The 15,664-nt window shown below is 48.3% G+C and overlaps 2 protein-coding genes across 3 annotated transcripts in view; one reads left to right on the top strand and one right to left on the bottom strand.

Annotated features, from left to right (window-relative positions):
* The window catches only part of TAP1 (transporter 1, ATP binding cassette subfamily B member), an 8,694-nt gene extending 1,396 nt beyond the window's left edge, over window positions 1–7,298 (bottom strand). Inside the window, exons 1-10 of the mRNA XM_017522724.2 lie at window positions 6,245–7,298; window positions 5,597–5,711; window positions 5,319–5,449; window positions 4,299–4,504; window positions 3,685–3,882; window positions 2,716–2,844; window positions 2,369–2,557; window positions 1,639–1,812; window positions 1,233–1,395; window positions 794–930 (exon numbers count right to left, since the gene is read on the bottom strand). Of these exons, the coding sequence (XP_017378213.2) occupies window positions 794–930; window positions 1,233–1,395; window positions 1,639–1,812; window positions 2,369–2,557; window positions 2,716–2,844; window positions 3,685–3,882; window positions 4,299–4,504; window positions 5,319–5,449; window positions 5,597–5,711; window positions 6,245–6,842 (2,040 nt within the window). The 5' untranslated portion in view covers window positions 6,843–7,298. The remainder of the gene's footprint in view (window positions 1–793; window positions 931–1,232; window positions 1,396–1,638; window positions 1,813–2,368; window positions 2,558–2,715; window positions 2,845–3,684; window positions 3,883–4,298; window positions 4,505–5,318; window positions 5,450–5,596; window positions 5,712–6,244) is intronic.
* A 33-nt stretch (window positions 7,299–7,331) lies between these two features.
* On the top strand, window positions 7,332–15,062 carry PSMB9 (proteasome 20S subunit beta 9). Of its 2 annotated transcripts, none has more exons than XM_037736292.1 (6): window positions 7,332–7,507; window positions 9,326–9,393; window positions 10,441–10,572; window positions 11,182–11,311; window positions 11,546–11,687; window positions 14,686–15,062. In XM_037736292.1, the coding sequence occupies exons 1-6, from the start codon at window positions 7,448–7,450 to the stop codon at window positions 14,760–14,762; spliced, it is 609 nt and encodes a 202-aa protein (XP_037592220.1). In that variant the 5' UTR covers window positions 7,332–7,447; the 3' UTR covers window positions 14,763–15,062. The 2 variants fall into 2 exon arrangements, with proteins under 2 accessions (XP_037592220.1, XP_017378215.1); XM_017522726.2 differs by lacking the exon at window positions 14,686–15,062 and adding an exon at window positions 12,577–12,755 and having other exon boundaries at window positions 7,339–7,507.
* Window positions 15,063–15,664: the final 602 nt, after the last annotated feature.

The following is a 15,664-nucleotide window of genomic DNA, read 5'->3' as shown; positions in this document are numbered from 1 at the left end:
AAAAAAGAAATTCAGTCTATAGGGCTAGGCAAGGTGGCTCACACCTATAATCCCAGCACTTTGGGAGGCTGAGGTAGGCAGATTGCCTGAGCTCAGGAATTCAAGACCAGCCTGGGCAACATGGTGAAACCCCATCTCTACTGAAAATACAAAAATCAAGCAGGCGTAGTGGCGTACACCTGTAGTCCCAGCTATTCAGGAGGCTGAGGGGAGAATCACTTGAGCCCAGGAGGTTGAGGCTGCAATGAGCCAAGATCATGCCTCTGTGCTACAGCCTGGCGAGCGAGGCTCACAATAGAGCAAGACACTGTCTTAGAAGAAAGAAAGAAGGAAAGAAAGAAAGAGAAAGAAAGAAAAAGAAAGAAAGAAAGAAGAAAGAAAGAAAGAAAGAAAGAAAGAAAGAAAGAAAGAAAGAAAGAAAGAAAGAGGAGGAGGAGGAAGGATGGAAGGAAGGAAGGAAGAGAAAGGAGGGAGGGAGGGAGGGAGGGAAGGAAGGAAGGAAGGAAGGAAGGAAGGAAGGAAGGGAGGGAGGGAGGGAGGGAGGGAAGGGAGGAAGGAAGAAAGAAAAGAAATTCAGTCTGTAGTGTAGATAGGCTCTTTTGACTGGTTCTAGGTGTCTCGTCTTTGCCTCATCTTCTATCTCTACTCCTTGGGGAGGCATCCAATGGAGCTGTATTTGGGAACTGAGAATCACAAGGACTGGTTTGTATAATTATGTTAGTAAAACCAACAGAAGATGTAGAGAAGAAGCAAGATTGATGGGATATAGGCATTAAGAAGATGACTGCCTCACCCGTAACTGGCTGTTTGCATCCAGGGCACTGGTGGCATCATCCAGGATGAGTACACATGGTTTCCGGATCAATGCTCGGGCCAGCGCCACTGCCTGTCGCTGACCCCCTGATAGCTGGCTCCCAGCCTCGCCTACCTCTGCAGAGCAAAGGGCCAAGATGAGAACTGTATAGCCATACGTGTGTGTACACGCTCACACACACACACATGCATTCACACACTTACACACACCAAGGTCTGACAGTTGTAGCTGGACAGGGGAGATTCTGGGAAGATGAACAGAGTCCTGAGGATGTTAGGATGAAGAAGCCATAGGAGCAAGATCTTACAACTTCAAATTCATGTCCATGGGGCAGGAGGAACTGAGGGATAAAGGCAAGACTATTGGGGTTTCAGTAAAGGTAAAGATGGTTGGGCAGTGAGATGAGCAGAGACAGTACCTGTGTCATAACCCTGAGGAAATCCAGAGATGAAACTGTGGGCCCCAGACTTTACTGCAGCAGCTGTGATTTCCTCCATAGTTGGCTTCTGGGTCAGGCCATAGGCAATATTTTCTTGAAGACTTCTTCCAAATATCTGTGGCTCTTGTCCCACTGCAGCCACCTGAGATGAAATATGATGAAGAGTCATAGAACAAGGCACACAGGAGCATGGTTATCTAGAGATCGAAGATTCAAAATCTTTATTGAGAACATACCACGAAATCACACTACATCCCTCCTGACCACACCACCATCTCCACCCAGGGTCTCTTATCATTCCCTAAGCCCCCTTTCAGAGTGCTCAGTAAGAATACTCTTCTTATGTGATGCTCTCTGCCGTCCTTCCTGCCACCTTCTTGCATACCTGCCTGTGCAGGTAGCGGTGCTCATATTGGGGAAGGGGCTTCTGATCCAACAGCAGCTGTCCCCCGGTGGGCTGGTACAGATTCTGCAGCAGGGCAGCCACTGTGCTCTTCCCAGAACCATTGGGTCCCACCAGCGCCGTCACCTCCCCAGGGCATAGGGTGAACGTCAGCCCCTAGAGGACAGAGAAGCACACAATAAGAGGTTATCAAGGCCTCTAACCTTGAGAGTGTCCTTGTCTTGTTACATAGCATGATGTCTTACCCCAGAAGAAAAACGGGGAAATATAGCAACTCCTGCCCTCCCACATGCACAGATCTCTGGGTGATGCCTCCCCAAGGCATAGAGATAGAAGATGAGGCAAAGACAAGGGCAGAGACCCAGCACCGCTACACCACACACTTGACATCAGATCCCACCAGGAAATGGAAAAATCACATTCCAAATTACAAAGGAAAAGGAAAGATGATAGACTGAAGACAGATTTTGCTGCAGCAATTCCCTGGAATGTGAAAGCACTCTCTTCAAAACCTCTTCTCCCATTCTCTTTGGAAGCCGAAACTGGGTTCTTGAGTTTGGGGAAGATTTATGGGACAGATGATACTTACCATTGCCTTTAAAGGGTTAGGAAGGATATATGCCTGGTGGCAAGCAGGCTGAAGGCAGGAAGAAAATTTAGGGTGGCAGAACTGCAGGTGGGGCCAGTGGAACACAGGGATTGGTGGCGGTACCTGTAGCACTAAGACATCTGGACGGTTTGGGTAGGCAAAGGAGACATCTTGGAACTGGACGAGGCCCACCAAGTGTAAGGGAGTCAACAGACCACTAGGTGGGCAGCGCGGGGTGCGGTCCAGGTACTCAAATATTTTCTCTGAAGAGCCCACAGCCTTCTGTACTCTGGGGTAGGTGGACAGCAGTACCTAGAGGGAGGTAAGAATAGTGAAAGTGAGGCGGGAGACCTAGTCTGCTTGCCAGCATTACGTGAAGTGAGAAGGGTAAAGAATGGAAGGAAAGCACACAGATGGCGCTGGGCCAGAGGAAGGAATCACACTGGGAAGTGAAGGTGGAGGGACCTCACCTCCACAGCCTCAGTGAACTGCATCTGGTAGAGAACAAATGTGACAAGGTTCCCACTGCTTACAGCGCCACTGGTCACCAGCTGCCCACCAGTGTAGAGGATTCCCACCTTCAGCAGCATCCCTGAAATCTACAAAGAGACCACAGAAAAAAGGGACTGAAATAGAGATATCTGGAGGGGACACAAAGAACCACAGTCATTAACATAAAGGAAATATCAAGTCCCTTTGTCCCAAGTGACATCAGCAGGCTCAGTAGGTAGACAGGAGAATGAACCAGAGACCCCATGGAGTCCGGCTCAAATGCATAGAAGTCATGGTTATCTTCACCACCATCACCACTGTCACCTTGCCTGGGAAGCATTTTACTCTTCACACAAAAGGCTTTCATTCATGTGATGTCAGCTAATGTATCAGGAGCCCTATAAGGAAGATTATATCACTCCATTTTTCAAAAATGAGGAAACAGCCTCAGAGAAGGTAAATTAGTTGCCATGATCACAAGGCAAGTAAATGGCATCATCAAGCCAGGACCTTCTGATCACTGGTGTAGCTCTCTTTCCAGTGCATCACAGATGTCCCTCATCCCTGGCTTCCCTATTCCCATCACTCTCACTAGCACGTCTACACAGTACCAGCATGCAGCAGGCCCAGGTGCAAGAATCTATGGCTCCCTGCACTTCCTCTGAGAGGCAAAGGAAGGCCCCAGGACTGGAAGACATGCATGTCTCCAATCTACATGATTGGGTGGATTTTATATACCATACTGAAAGGAAGCCACCTGGCATCTTTAAGGAGAGGGAGGGGGTTAGGGACACTAAGTAGAGTCATTGAGCCTCAGGTTCCTAGGATGAAAACACTGAACCAACTATCTCCCAGTAAAGGAGTAGTGGAAGCAGAGTCATGGGAATGGGAATGGAGTCACGGCATCTTGGGAACAAGGGAATGGGTATTCATCTTCAGGTGCTCACACTGGTGGTCCAGAAGTTGACTGCATAGGCCAGAGCCTCCTTCTGGTTGAGTGTCCTTATTTCTTGTAGCTTTTCCCTAAACTTCTGGACTTCACCCTCCTCATTGGCAAAGCTTCGAACTGTAGGCATGGCCGACAGAGCCTCAATGGCCACCTGGCTTGACTTTGCCAGAGATTCCTGCACCTGCACTCCCAGCAACTGTGGAGACATGGACAAGAGAGGTCACATGGGTTGGCAAACCATCAGGGACATTAATACCTGAGTTACCTAGTTGGAAATTAAAGGTGAGAAGAGGCAGAGGAAAGGAGAGAAGAGAAAGAGACACAGCTATGCCCCTTGGATACTAAAGAAATACAAGGAAGAGGAAAATGACTCAGAACAAGCTGGGGATCAAATTCTTAAATAGAGACTGTGCTAGAAAAGAAGATCTAGAGAGTATGGAGAGTAATGTTGAGCAAGCTGGGAACATGGATCACAGGGACAGGGCGTTCTGTGAAGATGGAGAATCAGTAAGGGCGCCAGGAAAGTTGGACTGAAAGCAATATTAGAGGCACTGATTCTACCAACTCTGGGAGATGATGTCTGTTTAGAGCGGGCCAACTCCATGAACATACCTGGTTCCATTTTCCCAGCTTCTTGGGCAGAAGGAAAAGCAGAGGCAGGGCGACCAGGCTGACCATGGTGAGAGGCACTGACTCCCAGAGCATGATCCCCAAGAGACACATGCCTCGCACCAGGTACCACAGAAGTAAGCTCAGATTCCCACTCAGAGACCCACTCAGGGTGGACGTGTCCTCTGTTACCCGAGACGTGATGGTACCTGCAGGGTTGGGAGAAGAGAGTGAGGTGAATCAGACAGGTTGCAAGTGAGGAGAGGAACTAACAATGAGCCAGGGTACCAAGGTCAGGGGTGTCAACATGGGGTTCTAAGAAGGCTGCAGGAAACATGTTTAGGGGTTCGCAGAGGTCTGAAAATCTCAGTGCAGGGAGGATGAGTGTTAGAGAAGAAAGGCCTGACCCGAGACTTTCATTTTTATTATAAAGACATTGATGCACATGTGAATTTCCATTTTTCTGAAAGCATTCTGTTCCCTAAAGAACCTGTATGTCCCATGCTATACACACAGGCAGGAAGAGCTCAAACTGGTCACGTAACAGAAATGGAGGAGGAGGGTGCTGCTAGGAAGCGTGCCAGTCTGTGGAGCCCTCACTGGGAATCAAGAGACTAGGGTTCTAATCCCAGGTGTGTCTCTAGCCATATGTAACTGTGCAGTTTCAGTATTTAGGGTCTCAGCCTCAGTTGCCTTCTCTTCAGATGAGGCAGTTGGTCTCTATAAGCTCGAAAATTCCAGGTTTGAAATTCTATGGTTTCTATCTAAGGATGCATAGGAACAGACTTATAAGAAAATCCGTGATGAAATCTCTAGGTTTTTCTTAAAGGACAACAATATTTTACTCCTGAGGTATGTCAAGAATGAGAAAGAACAGTGTGTGTGTGTGTGTGTGTGTGTGTGTGTGTGTGTGAGAGAGAGAGAGAGAGAGAGAGAGAGAGCGCACGCGGGGAGGTGGGAGATCAAAGCAGATGTATGATATAAATAGTACATGGTGTATAATGAAAGAGTTTCATGAGAAACCTGTTTGGTTCTGTTGGAAAAACTCTGTCTCCTGGCGCAGGACAGCCCCAAACACCTCTCCCTGCAAGTGGCTGTGAACGCGGCCCATGGTGGTGTTATAGATCCCGTCACCCACGAACTCCAGCACTGCACTAGAAAGAGCCCGGGAAAAAGGGGGTCACGGTGTGTTCAGGGAACAGATTGAAGGTCCGAGGTATCCCCATGTAAGTGCATTTTGGACAGCAGCCCCAAATTCCAACTCCCTCTTTTGCAGAGTGAGCTATTTTCAGCCCCCAGACCTGGCTATGGTGAAAATGGACATAAGAGTTATGTTTCGAGTGAAGGTATCCACTGAGCCTTTTTGTAGAATCCAGTCAGTGAGGCGGCCCGTGAAGAATGGAATGGCCATCTCCCCTGGGGAAAAAGAAGAGAGGTCACGCACAAATATTGTCTAGGCGGGTCAGTTCCAGTCAGACTGGCCCCACCACTCCTCCTCCCCCTCACCATCATGCTGGAGAGCAACAGAAGAAAGGAAACACTGACATCTCAATCCCGAACCTAAATAGGCTGCCCTCGAACTCACTACCCTGTGGTTGGTCTCCCAGAACTTTGAGGATTTCATTAGGAAGGCTGGAGATCATGAAGTAGAAAAGCCTCCCGTTAAAGATGAGGATGCCGGGCCCCTCTGCCCCAGAGCGAAGAACTTCCCCGCCCCCGCCGTGGCCCAGAGAATCAAGACCCGGCCAGCAATGGAACCCAGAACTCCTGACTCCCTCCAATTCAGTGCAGTTTCTTCTACGCTGAAGTGGTCTTCCAGGACCCACGCTAGGACTTCTTCCCCTGCTGCGCATTTTCCAGAACCCACGCTACTCTACCTCACTGACAATTACTTTAGATTCCTGCCCCGTCCCCTCGTGTCGCCCCCTCGCGCCCTGCGTTCCTCTTACCAATAGAGGATAGGACCACCAGGACCAGGAACAGCGAGAGGCGGCGCATCTCCGGGCCCAGGAAACCTAGAAGCCGAAGCACAGGGTCTCCAGAGCCTCCCTGACTGCCGGGCACGCCGAGGCCCCCGAGCTTGTGCCACAGGACGGCTGCGGGCAGTGCCGCCGCGTAGCTGACGACGAAGGCGCTGGGGTGACTTCCCCAGTGCAGTAGCCTGGTGCTATCCGCGGCCCCGGGGGTTCCCCACGAGACCAGCTCTCGGAACGAGGCAAGTCCCGGCAGGGCTAAGCCCAGTGCCGCCGCCAAAGGCTCCAAAGCCGCCAGCCAGCCCTGAGCACCTGCGTTTTCGCTCTTGGAGCCAACCGTTGCCCTGAGGACCCCGCGGGCCCCCAGCCACAGCACGGCCCAACGGCTCAGGCCCACTGCCCAGACCCGGAGCAGCGGCAGCGCGGTGGGCACCAGCAGGGAGAATATGCAGGGCAGCGCGGTCCGGAGCAGCACCCAGTCAGCGAGAAGCAGCAGCACTGTCCCCAGCCACGCGACAGAAGCTCCGGAAAGGCAGGGGCACCCGCGGGGAGCGGGACACCTAGAGCTAGCCATGGGCACGGTGACGCCGTCCGGGTCCGGGCCAGACCTGAAACTCCCCTCGCTACGGTAGGGTGGGAGTCTCTGGGTACCTCTGAGTCCGCCCCTACTGGGGTTGAGGGACAGAGCGAGGGCGGGGCTCTCGGAAAGTCCCAGGAACCGACTGATTGGTGCTGGCGAGAAGCGCAGCCATTTAGGGGAAAGCGAAATCGAAAGCGGCAGCCTGCCCACTAGATACGCCCACTTCCAAAAGTGGCCTGCCCAGACTATTTTGGGAACAAGCGTGGAAATCAAATCTGAGAATCTGGGGAGCAGCACTGGTGCCCAATTTTCTCCATCACGCACACCCCTCCCGCTTCTCCCTGCCTCCTGCCTCTCCACTTATACCAGTTTTCCCACCCAGCCTCAGGACGGGGCTGACTCGTCACTTGTCTCCGGGCAGATCCTACCTACACAGGTTAGCGCCCGGCGCTAAGTCGCCCCGCAGCACCCAAGCGCCTCCTGGCGGTGCCGTGGAGGGGCGGGGCTGCCGGCTGCGCGCTGCGCGCTGCGCGCTGCGCGCTGTCCCAGGTCCGAAACTAGTGCCCCAGGCGGCGAGGAGCGCGCGGTGCCTGGCAGGGATGCTGCAGGCTGGAGCACCAACTGGGGACTTACCCCGGGCAGGAGAAGTCCACACCGGGGTAATGGGTCTGGGCTTGAGGGTTGGCAGAGGGGTGGAGGAGGTGCAGGGGCCGGGGGACGCTGGAAGCGCGGAGAAGTGACTGCAGAGACTGACGCGAGAGTAGGGTGGTAGCAGCTAGCAGCGGTTGCAACCCGTACTGAGCACAGCGTATTTCTATTCTGAGGGGGGTCGTCTAGGGTGTCCGTGAAGGCACGCAAGGCTGGTGGAAAAGGGGGTGCTTTGACTCTTAGCTAGAAGCGTCAAGGGGAAGCTGCTCTAAAGCGCTTTCGCTTTCACTCTGGTCCGGACAGTGGGGGCTGGTTAAATCAAGAAAGGGGGTTGGGGACATGCAAAGAGATGAGGAAATGGTACCCGGGGTGAAGCAGAATACCACTTGGGAGAAGGAAACATGGGCACTTATTGAGAAGGACCAATTCATCACGCAGACTTTTGATAAACTTGCCACTGGGTACTCAACCCAAGCACTGATAATGGGGGTTCTGTGTTAACCTGTGATGCCCTTCCCTAGCTTGACCCAGGAAGGCCCCTCCTTGACCCAGATGCTGCCTTGCTCCCTTTTCTGTGTCTTCCCTGCCCACTCCCATGTGCCAACTGGGGGACTTTGCTTAGGATGGGCACCTGGGGCAGGTGGTAGCCCCAAGACTGGCTGGCTTCTGCTCTCAGACTACTGCCACCACTTGTGTCTTGGGGGCGGCTTTGTTGTAGAGGAATAGCCCCTAAGATGAAGTTGACTGCTCTTTGGCCCTCTATTCATGATAAGTCGGTCTGGTGGAAAACACACTCAGAGGAGTGTCCTTTGGGGCCAGAGTAACTTATGGCCTGGTAAGAAAGGCACAGTAAAACCACAGAATTTGGGAAATCTCCCCTAACTGCCAAATGAGCAGTGGCAAGTAGGAAGCAGAAGTCAAACAAGGGATAAGAGTTAAACCTGAATTTTAGTCCCAGGTCTACTATTAATTCTGTGTGACTTTGCATAAGTCGTTTGCATTTTCTGTGACTTGGTTTCCTCATTTGAACCAAAGATCCTTAAGGCTCCTTCCAACTCAACAGTAGAAAAAATATACCTTTATCTTCCACCACTTTCTCATGATTCTTTTTCTTGACCTGGAAAAGTCAGCTTAACCTCTTCAGTCAAATCCTCTCTTGGTACAGATTTACCCCCCTGGCTGCTCAGATACCTATTTATCTCTGGATCAGAAGTTCCATAACTGAAACTTTTATTTTAAACCATCTGCGTGTTCCTTGCTACTTCTCTCCTGCCTTGCCTCTGGCCATGCTAACCACTGCCCTCCTCGATTTTTTCCAATGTTCAGTAAATTGAAAGAGCTCACTTCTGATGAAATGGCAGTGAGAGTGAAGGATTGTGGGCCAAAAAAAAAAAAAGGGCTGACCTTGTTTCTCAAGGTCATAGGCACTTGCTCTGAGTTGGGTCTATACCACATCTGCACATACTATGAGCCCTTCCAGTGGAGAAAAATTTCACTTGTGGAGCAGCTTCACTTCTACCTATAGGAGCTTAATTTCCACCTCTCTCTCTTCAGTGGAAAGGATTCCACTAGGCAAGTCGGAACTTGGGGACACAGGTCTTTCCGTGTTGTATCACAGCTGGGCTGTGGCATTCCGCTGCAGCCGGATGAAGCAATAGAGAAAGTGGAAAGATGAAGGGGAAAAAGCCTGTACTGACAGTCAGCTCTGGCCTGTTACTGTGTGATCTTTGAGCCAGTCACTTTGCCTCTCTGGGAATGTTTCTTCTTCTCTAACATGAGGGGATCAAGGCTCTTCTTGCCCCGACATTCCATGTTCTGTGTCTCTGCAGACAACCATCATGGCAGTGGAGTTTGACGGGGGCGTAGTGGTGGGTTCTGATTCCCGGGTGTCTGCAGGGTGAGTAAAACAGAAGCTAATGGCCTCAAATACACATTTTTCTTACCTATTCATGAAAAGACTGGTGAACTGGAGCTTTGGAGGAATGGAGTTGACCTTCCCAAAAAGCCACTATAGTAAACTATTTGGTTGGTGCCTGGGTCTCTGAATTTCTGGAGGAGGATCTGGGGACTGAATGCCTATGTGACCTGTCCCAGTAGTGTACAGGGATGAGTGTAAAGGAACTGAGTCTGAGAGGGGGACAGGAGATAGAGTTTTGAGGGGCTTCTTTCCCTCTGTGTTTAGGGATCAAAAAGATTATTCTGTTAAGCAGATGTTTGGTTTCTCATTTACCACGTATGGAATTGTTTTGTCTCTTCTCCCCCTCCTAACCAATTTCCTCACATGCAAAATTAGCATATGGGGTTAGCTCAATATTACTTACATGAGGTTCCATAGAACATAACTCCCTCAAGATTTTTAATAGCAAAGGAAAATTGATGAGGCGTATTTTTCTGAACTTAGTGTTTTTTGTCTTATTATAAAACCTAAGCCTGAAAAATAAGCTTAATTTTGATTAACACCTGCAATGATTAATAATATCTAAGATGATTATTATTTGCCTCCTGCTTTAATTCAAACATTAAGCCTCATGCTATTCTCTTGTCAAATAAATCTGAGAGACATTGAACGATCACCCTCAAAAACTCCTGAGTTCTGGTTGGGTGCGGTGGCTCACGTCTATAATCTCAGCACCTTGGGATGCTGAGGTGGGCAGATATTTGAGGATAAAAGTTCGAGACAGCCTAACCAATGGATTGAGACGCGGTCTCTATTAGAAATACAAAAATTAGCTGGGCTTAGTGGTGGGTGCCTATACTCCCACCTACTTGGAAGGCTGAGGCAGGGTAATCACTTGAACCAGGAGGCAGAGGTTGCAGTGAGCCGAGATCGTGCCACAGCACTCCAGCCTGGGCAACAGAGTGAGACTCTGTCTCAAAAAAAAAAAAAAAAAAAAAAAAAAAAAAATCCTGAGGTCTAACGTTGGTGACTGTTGACTCTCGACAGCCAGGCGGTGGTGAACCGAGTGTTTGACAAGCTGTCCCCTCTACACGAGCGCATCTACTGTGCACTCTCTGGTTCAGCTGCTGATGCCCAAGCCGTGGCCGACATGGCTGCCTACCAGCTGGAGCTCCATGGGTATGAAGCTCTGGGTTTCTGACTCCACACCGACTAGAGCTCCCCCAGCTTGCATGAATCTCTGTACAGTGTGCTGTTCCTGGAGCTGGACACTGGAAAATGAAGGATTCTTGTTTTGGCTTCTGCTGGCACTTGAATCTGCCAGTTTCTGTACCTGTAAAGTAGAGATAATAGTACTTCATGAGGCGGTTATTTTGAGAACCACGTGATATATGTGAACACAGTTTAAAAGCTGTAAATCACTATCCTAATATAAATAATCAGGACGAAAGCAATATTGTGACCCACCATAATGTCAGGCAGTTACCATAAGAGAAATCAAGGTCATTGGGACGGAAGTAACCTTATCTGCTTTTCCCCATAAAAGCAGGGCCCTGGCCGCCAAAAGAAAGTTATGTGGGTGGGGCTGAGCAAAAGAGAGTGAGCAATTCAAAGCTTCCTACCTGTTAGTGGTGTGGGACTCTGGTTCCCCTGTCCATGTGGGAGGGAGGCTGCAGTTTGAACTATTGCAGCTATAGTTTTCAGGGGTCATTTAGCAGGGATGGTGGTAACAGTATAGGAGAGTGAGACTTAAAATTCTATCAACCTTATTCCTAATCATTCCTTCAGGATAGAACTGGAAGAACCGCCACTTGTTCTGGCTGCTGCAAATGTGGTGAGAAATATTAGCTACAAATATCGAGAGGACTTGTCTGCACATCTCCTGGTAGCTGGCTGGGACCAACGTGAAGGGGGCCAGGTGAGTTTCTCCTAAAGCACTCTCTCTGCTGGGATTCCCCACTCTCCTGCAGAGGAAGATGGAAGTCCTATGTCATTCTAGCAATGAGTTCCAAGGACACTACCTCTGAAAGTGTAGTACATTGGGTATATGAGATACTAGGGCTTCATTTCAGGTGCAGAGACCACTTAACGTCTTAGTGGGAAGGAAGGGTTTGATGATCCTTTAGTCTAACCTGAGGATGCCCCTCCTCAGGTATATGGAACCCTGGGAGGAATGCTGACTCGACAGCCTTTTGCCATCGGTGGCTCCGGCAGCACCTATATCTATGGTTATGTGGATGCAGCATATAAGCCAGGCATGTCTCCCGAGGAGTGCAGGCGCTTCACCACAGACGGTAACCCACCAAGTGGAAGGATACCTGGGGAGGGCTTTTAAACAAGGGAAGGAAGTAGATTATGAGGAACAGGAAGAGAAATACAAGGATGATCGTTTAAGTTAATATCCAAACTGGTACTCTTTTAAGAGCGAAAAGGGGCAGGACAATTGCAAAGCTCGATGGGGCTCTTGGGCAATGGGATAAACCAGGGCGGCTGTGAGTAAATCAAATGAGGATACACAGTCACCGTAAGAACCAGTGTTATGCTAAGCACAATGGCTTACACCTGTAATTCCAACACTTTGGAAGGCTGACGCAGGAGGATTACTTGAGCCCAGGAGTTTGAGACCAGCCTAGACAAGATGGTGAAACCCTGTCTCTACAAAAAAATAAATAAATAATACGAAAAACAATCTGGGCATGGTATGCACACTTGTAGTCCCAGTTACTCAGGAGGCTGAGGTGGAAAGATCGTCCGAGCCAGAGAGGTCAAGTCTATGATGAGTGGTGATTGTACCACTGCAGTCCAGCCTAGGTGACAAAGTGAGACCCCTGTTTGAAAAATAAGTAAATAAGTAAAAGAACCAGTGGTGTGCTGAGGCTGGCTTGGGACAGCTCAGGAGAGCTGCTTGTTAAATATCCAAGGATTTGTGGGCTGCTTGTTAAGCTGTTTGTAACTTTGTAACTTGCGATTGATCACAGTGGGAGCATTTACACCATGGACATCAGCAGAAGCCTTTGCAAAAAAAAAAAAAATGATTTACGAGGACACCATTAAATAGGCCTTTCTGGAAGTTGGGTTTTGAGGTGAAAGCAGTAGTAGGCATATGGATGGAGAAGGAATAAAAAGATTTTCGGAGCTAAGCCATTCTCTCTCTCCCTCTCTCCAACTTGAAACCCTCTGCAGCCATTGCTCTGGCCATGAGCCGGGATGGCTCGAGTGGGGGTGTCATCTACCTGGTCACTATTACAGCTGCTGGCGTGGACCATCGAGTCATCTCGGGCAACAAGCTGCCAAAATTCTATGATGAGTGAACCTTCTTCAGATTTCTTTCTTATTTTGTAATAAACTCTCTAGGACCAAAACCTGATATGGTCATTGGGAAATGGGTGCTTGGGGAGATGGAGTTAGGGGAGGAAGCTTCTTCCCTCCAAGTGTCAGTACACATTCTTTATTCTTTTGTCCCAGGTCTAAAATAGCTTCCCCAGAGAAAAGAATAGGGACTCTACTAGAAGTATAAAGAGCCCCATACATGACAGGTCATCACATACTGGATGATTTTTTTTTTTTTTTTTTTGAGACAGAGTCTCGATCTGTCGCCCAGGCTGGAGTGAAGTGGAGTGATCTCAGCTCACTGCAATCTCTGCCTCCTGGGTTCAAGCAATTCTCCTGCCTCAGCCTCCTGAGTAGCTGGAACTACAGGTGCACGCCACCACGTCCGGCTAATTTTTGTATTTTTAGTAGAGACAGGGTTTCACCATGTTGGCCAGGATAGTCTCGATCTCCTGACCTCATAATCCACCTGCCTCGGCCTCCCAAAGTGCTGGAATTACAGGCATTAGCAACCACGCCTGGCTGAATGATTTTTGAAGTAGTACGAACAATAAAAATTCTCATTCTGAAGACCAAGGCATGAGGATGCAAGTGAGGATGTGGGACTCCTGCCTTTAAGGTTAAAACTGACAGACAAGACACCTACACAGGAGAATTAGCTAAGACTATCAGCAAACTCGCATGTAAAAGAATTCCTTTCATAATGCATTCATTCACATTAAAAAGCAATACATGAAAAATGCTTAAATATTTTGGGGCATTTGTGAATTTCAAAGAATTATAACAATAACCAAAAGAAGCTACATTTATGGAGCCAGGCATTGGCTAAATGTTTTGTAAATTACCTCTCTTAAAATTCAAGACAAAGAACCCACTGTATTCACACCTGTAATCCCAGCACTTTGGGAGGTCAAGGCAAGATGATTGCTTGAGCCCAGGAGTTCACGACCAGCCTGGGCAACATAGTGAGACCCCCATCTCTACAAAAAAATTTTTAAAAGTAGTCAGGTGTGGTGTGCATGCCTGTATTCCCTGCTGATTGGGAGGCTGAGTGGCAGGATCACTTAGGCGTGGAAGGTTGAGGCTGCAGTGAGTTGTGATCGCACCACTGCATTCTAGTCTGGGTGACAGAGAAAGACCATATCTCAAAAAAAAAAACAAAACAAAAAAAAAACAAAAAACGCCCAACCCTATATAGGTATTATATTACTTCTATAGGACAGATAAAGGTGTATAAAGATTAAATCACTTGACCAAGGTCACAAAATAAGTTCCAAGGCTGGGATCTGGGATTTAGTTTTATTATATGCCCTTCCTCTACCACTACCTAAAACTTCTCACTCCCTCAATCCCCATATATCATCTTGAAATCTGCAATAAGTATCCCCATACATTTGTTGCCACTTAAGAAACTGTTACCAGATGCCTGAGTAACTACATTAAAACGAATTGAGTTCTCTTCTGTCTTTGCCCTGCACTTCCTGAGTGACTGAAAAATGATTCACCTTCTGTGAACGCTCATGTCCTTTTCTGTCAAAAGAAGGTGCTTAATGATTTCTCAGGTAGTTTACAGTTCCAACATTCAATGCCATTTTGCTGACAAGTGGGCAGTCAACAGGCATATTCAACAGAAATGCTAATAGGATCTCACGCTAAACGTACAAATTCAAAATACTCTAAAACAGCCACATGCCCCTGGAGTGTAAATAAACATCTGAAATTACAGGTGCCTGGAGTTGTTTCTGGCCATGATATTTAACTTATCTGGAATTTTAAAACGCTGGTTTGATGGGCCATTTTTCCCACTGATCACAAATAGAAATTCTGGGCAGTATACAAAAATCGAGTACTCAAGAATTCCAAAAAGTAAACAAAAGCAGGTGGATTGTGAAGAGGGTCAAAACTTGGAGAGGGGCCCTTCCTGGGGAGTGGGTTTTTAATGTTTTCCCCTTTTTTCCCCAGCTCTGCCCTGGCCTCAGGCCTCAGGTGCGGAGCTGCACAGCGTGGTAGCACAAGCCCTGAGTCTACAAGAGAAATAACAGCTTTGTGGCCAGAAGAACCAAGAAAAAGGGTCCTGCGGGCAGGAAGGGGAATCTTTCATGTAGGGGAATCTCCAAAATGAGAATGCAGGAGGAAATTCCCTAATTCTGAGTCTGAGCCCTCAGGAGTACCAGGTTATCCCTGAGATGCACATGCGTGTGACATGCCCTAAGTGCACAGAAAAGACTTTGAGAACTGAACAAAGATTAAACCTTTTAAAATTTGAAGACTTCAGCCAGGCACAGTGGCTTACACCTGTAATCCCAGCACTTTGGGAGGCCAAGGCAGATGTATCACCTGAGGTCAGGAATTCGAGACCAGCCTGGCCAACAGGGTGAAACCCTGTCTCTGCTAAAAATACAAAGATTAGCCGGGCTTGGTGGTGCGAGCCTGTAATCCCAGCTACTTAGGAGGCTGAGGCAAGAGAATCGCTTGAACCCCAGAGGCAGAGGTTGCAGCCAGCCGAATTGCACCATTGCACTTTAGCCTGGGTGACAAGAGCGAAACTGTCTCAAAAAAAAAAAAAGAAAGAAATTAGAAGACTTCGTTTTTCTGCATTGGCCAAATAACTTTGTACTGATGCCCCTCGTTCCAATAAAAAATTTGTAGCAGCTTACAGAGATAATTTTAAATAATTTTTAAAAGTAGAAGACAACATGGGTCAAAGAGAAAATATGGCTAAGAAAATAAGTGAAGCCAAGGAGTAAAACTAATGTACAACATGAATATCTTTAAAAAAAAAAAAAAATGGTGTGCTGTCATACTGGCTAGCAAGAGCAGATTGTAAAATATTCAGGATTTTTCAAGACAGTTGTTAACTGTTGGTAACTTGATATTGATCACGATGGAAGTATTTATACTATAGAAATCAGCAATGCTACAAGTCAGAAGCATTGTATTT

The sequence above is a fragment of the Cebus imitator genome, unplaced genomic scaffold (assembly GCF_001604975.1).
Source record: "Cebus imitator isolate Cc_AM_T3 unplaced genomic scaffold, Cebus_imitator-1.0 Scaffold24, whole genome shotgun sequence".
NCBI classification, from domain to species: Eukaryota; Metazoa; Chordata; class Mammalia; order Primates; family Cebidae; genus Cebus; species Cebus imitator.
The sequence above is the reverse complement of the archived record's forward strand: the minus strand, read 5'-3'. Positions and strand labels throughout refer to the sequence as shown.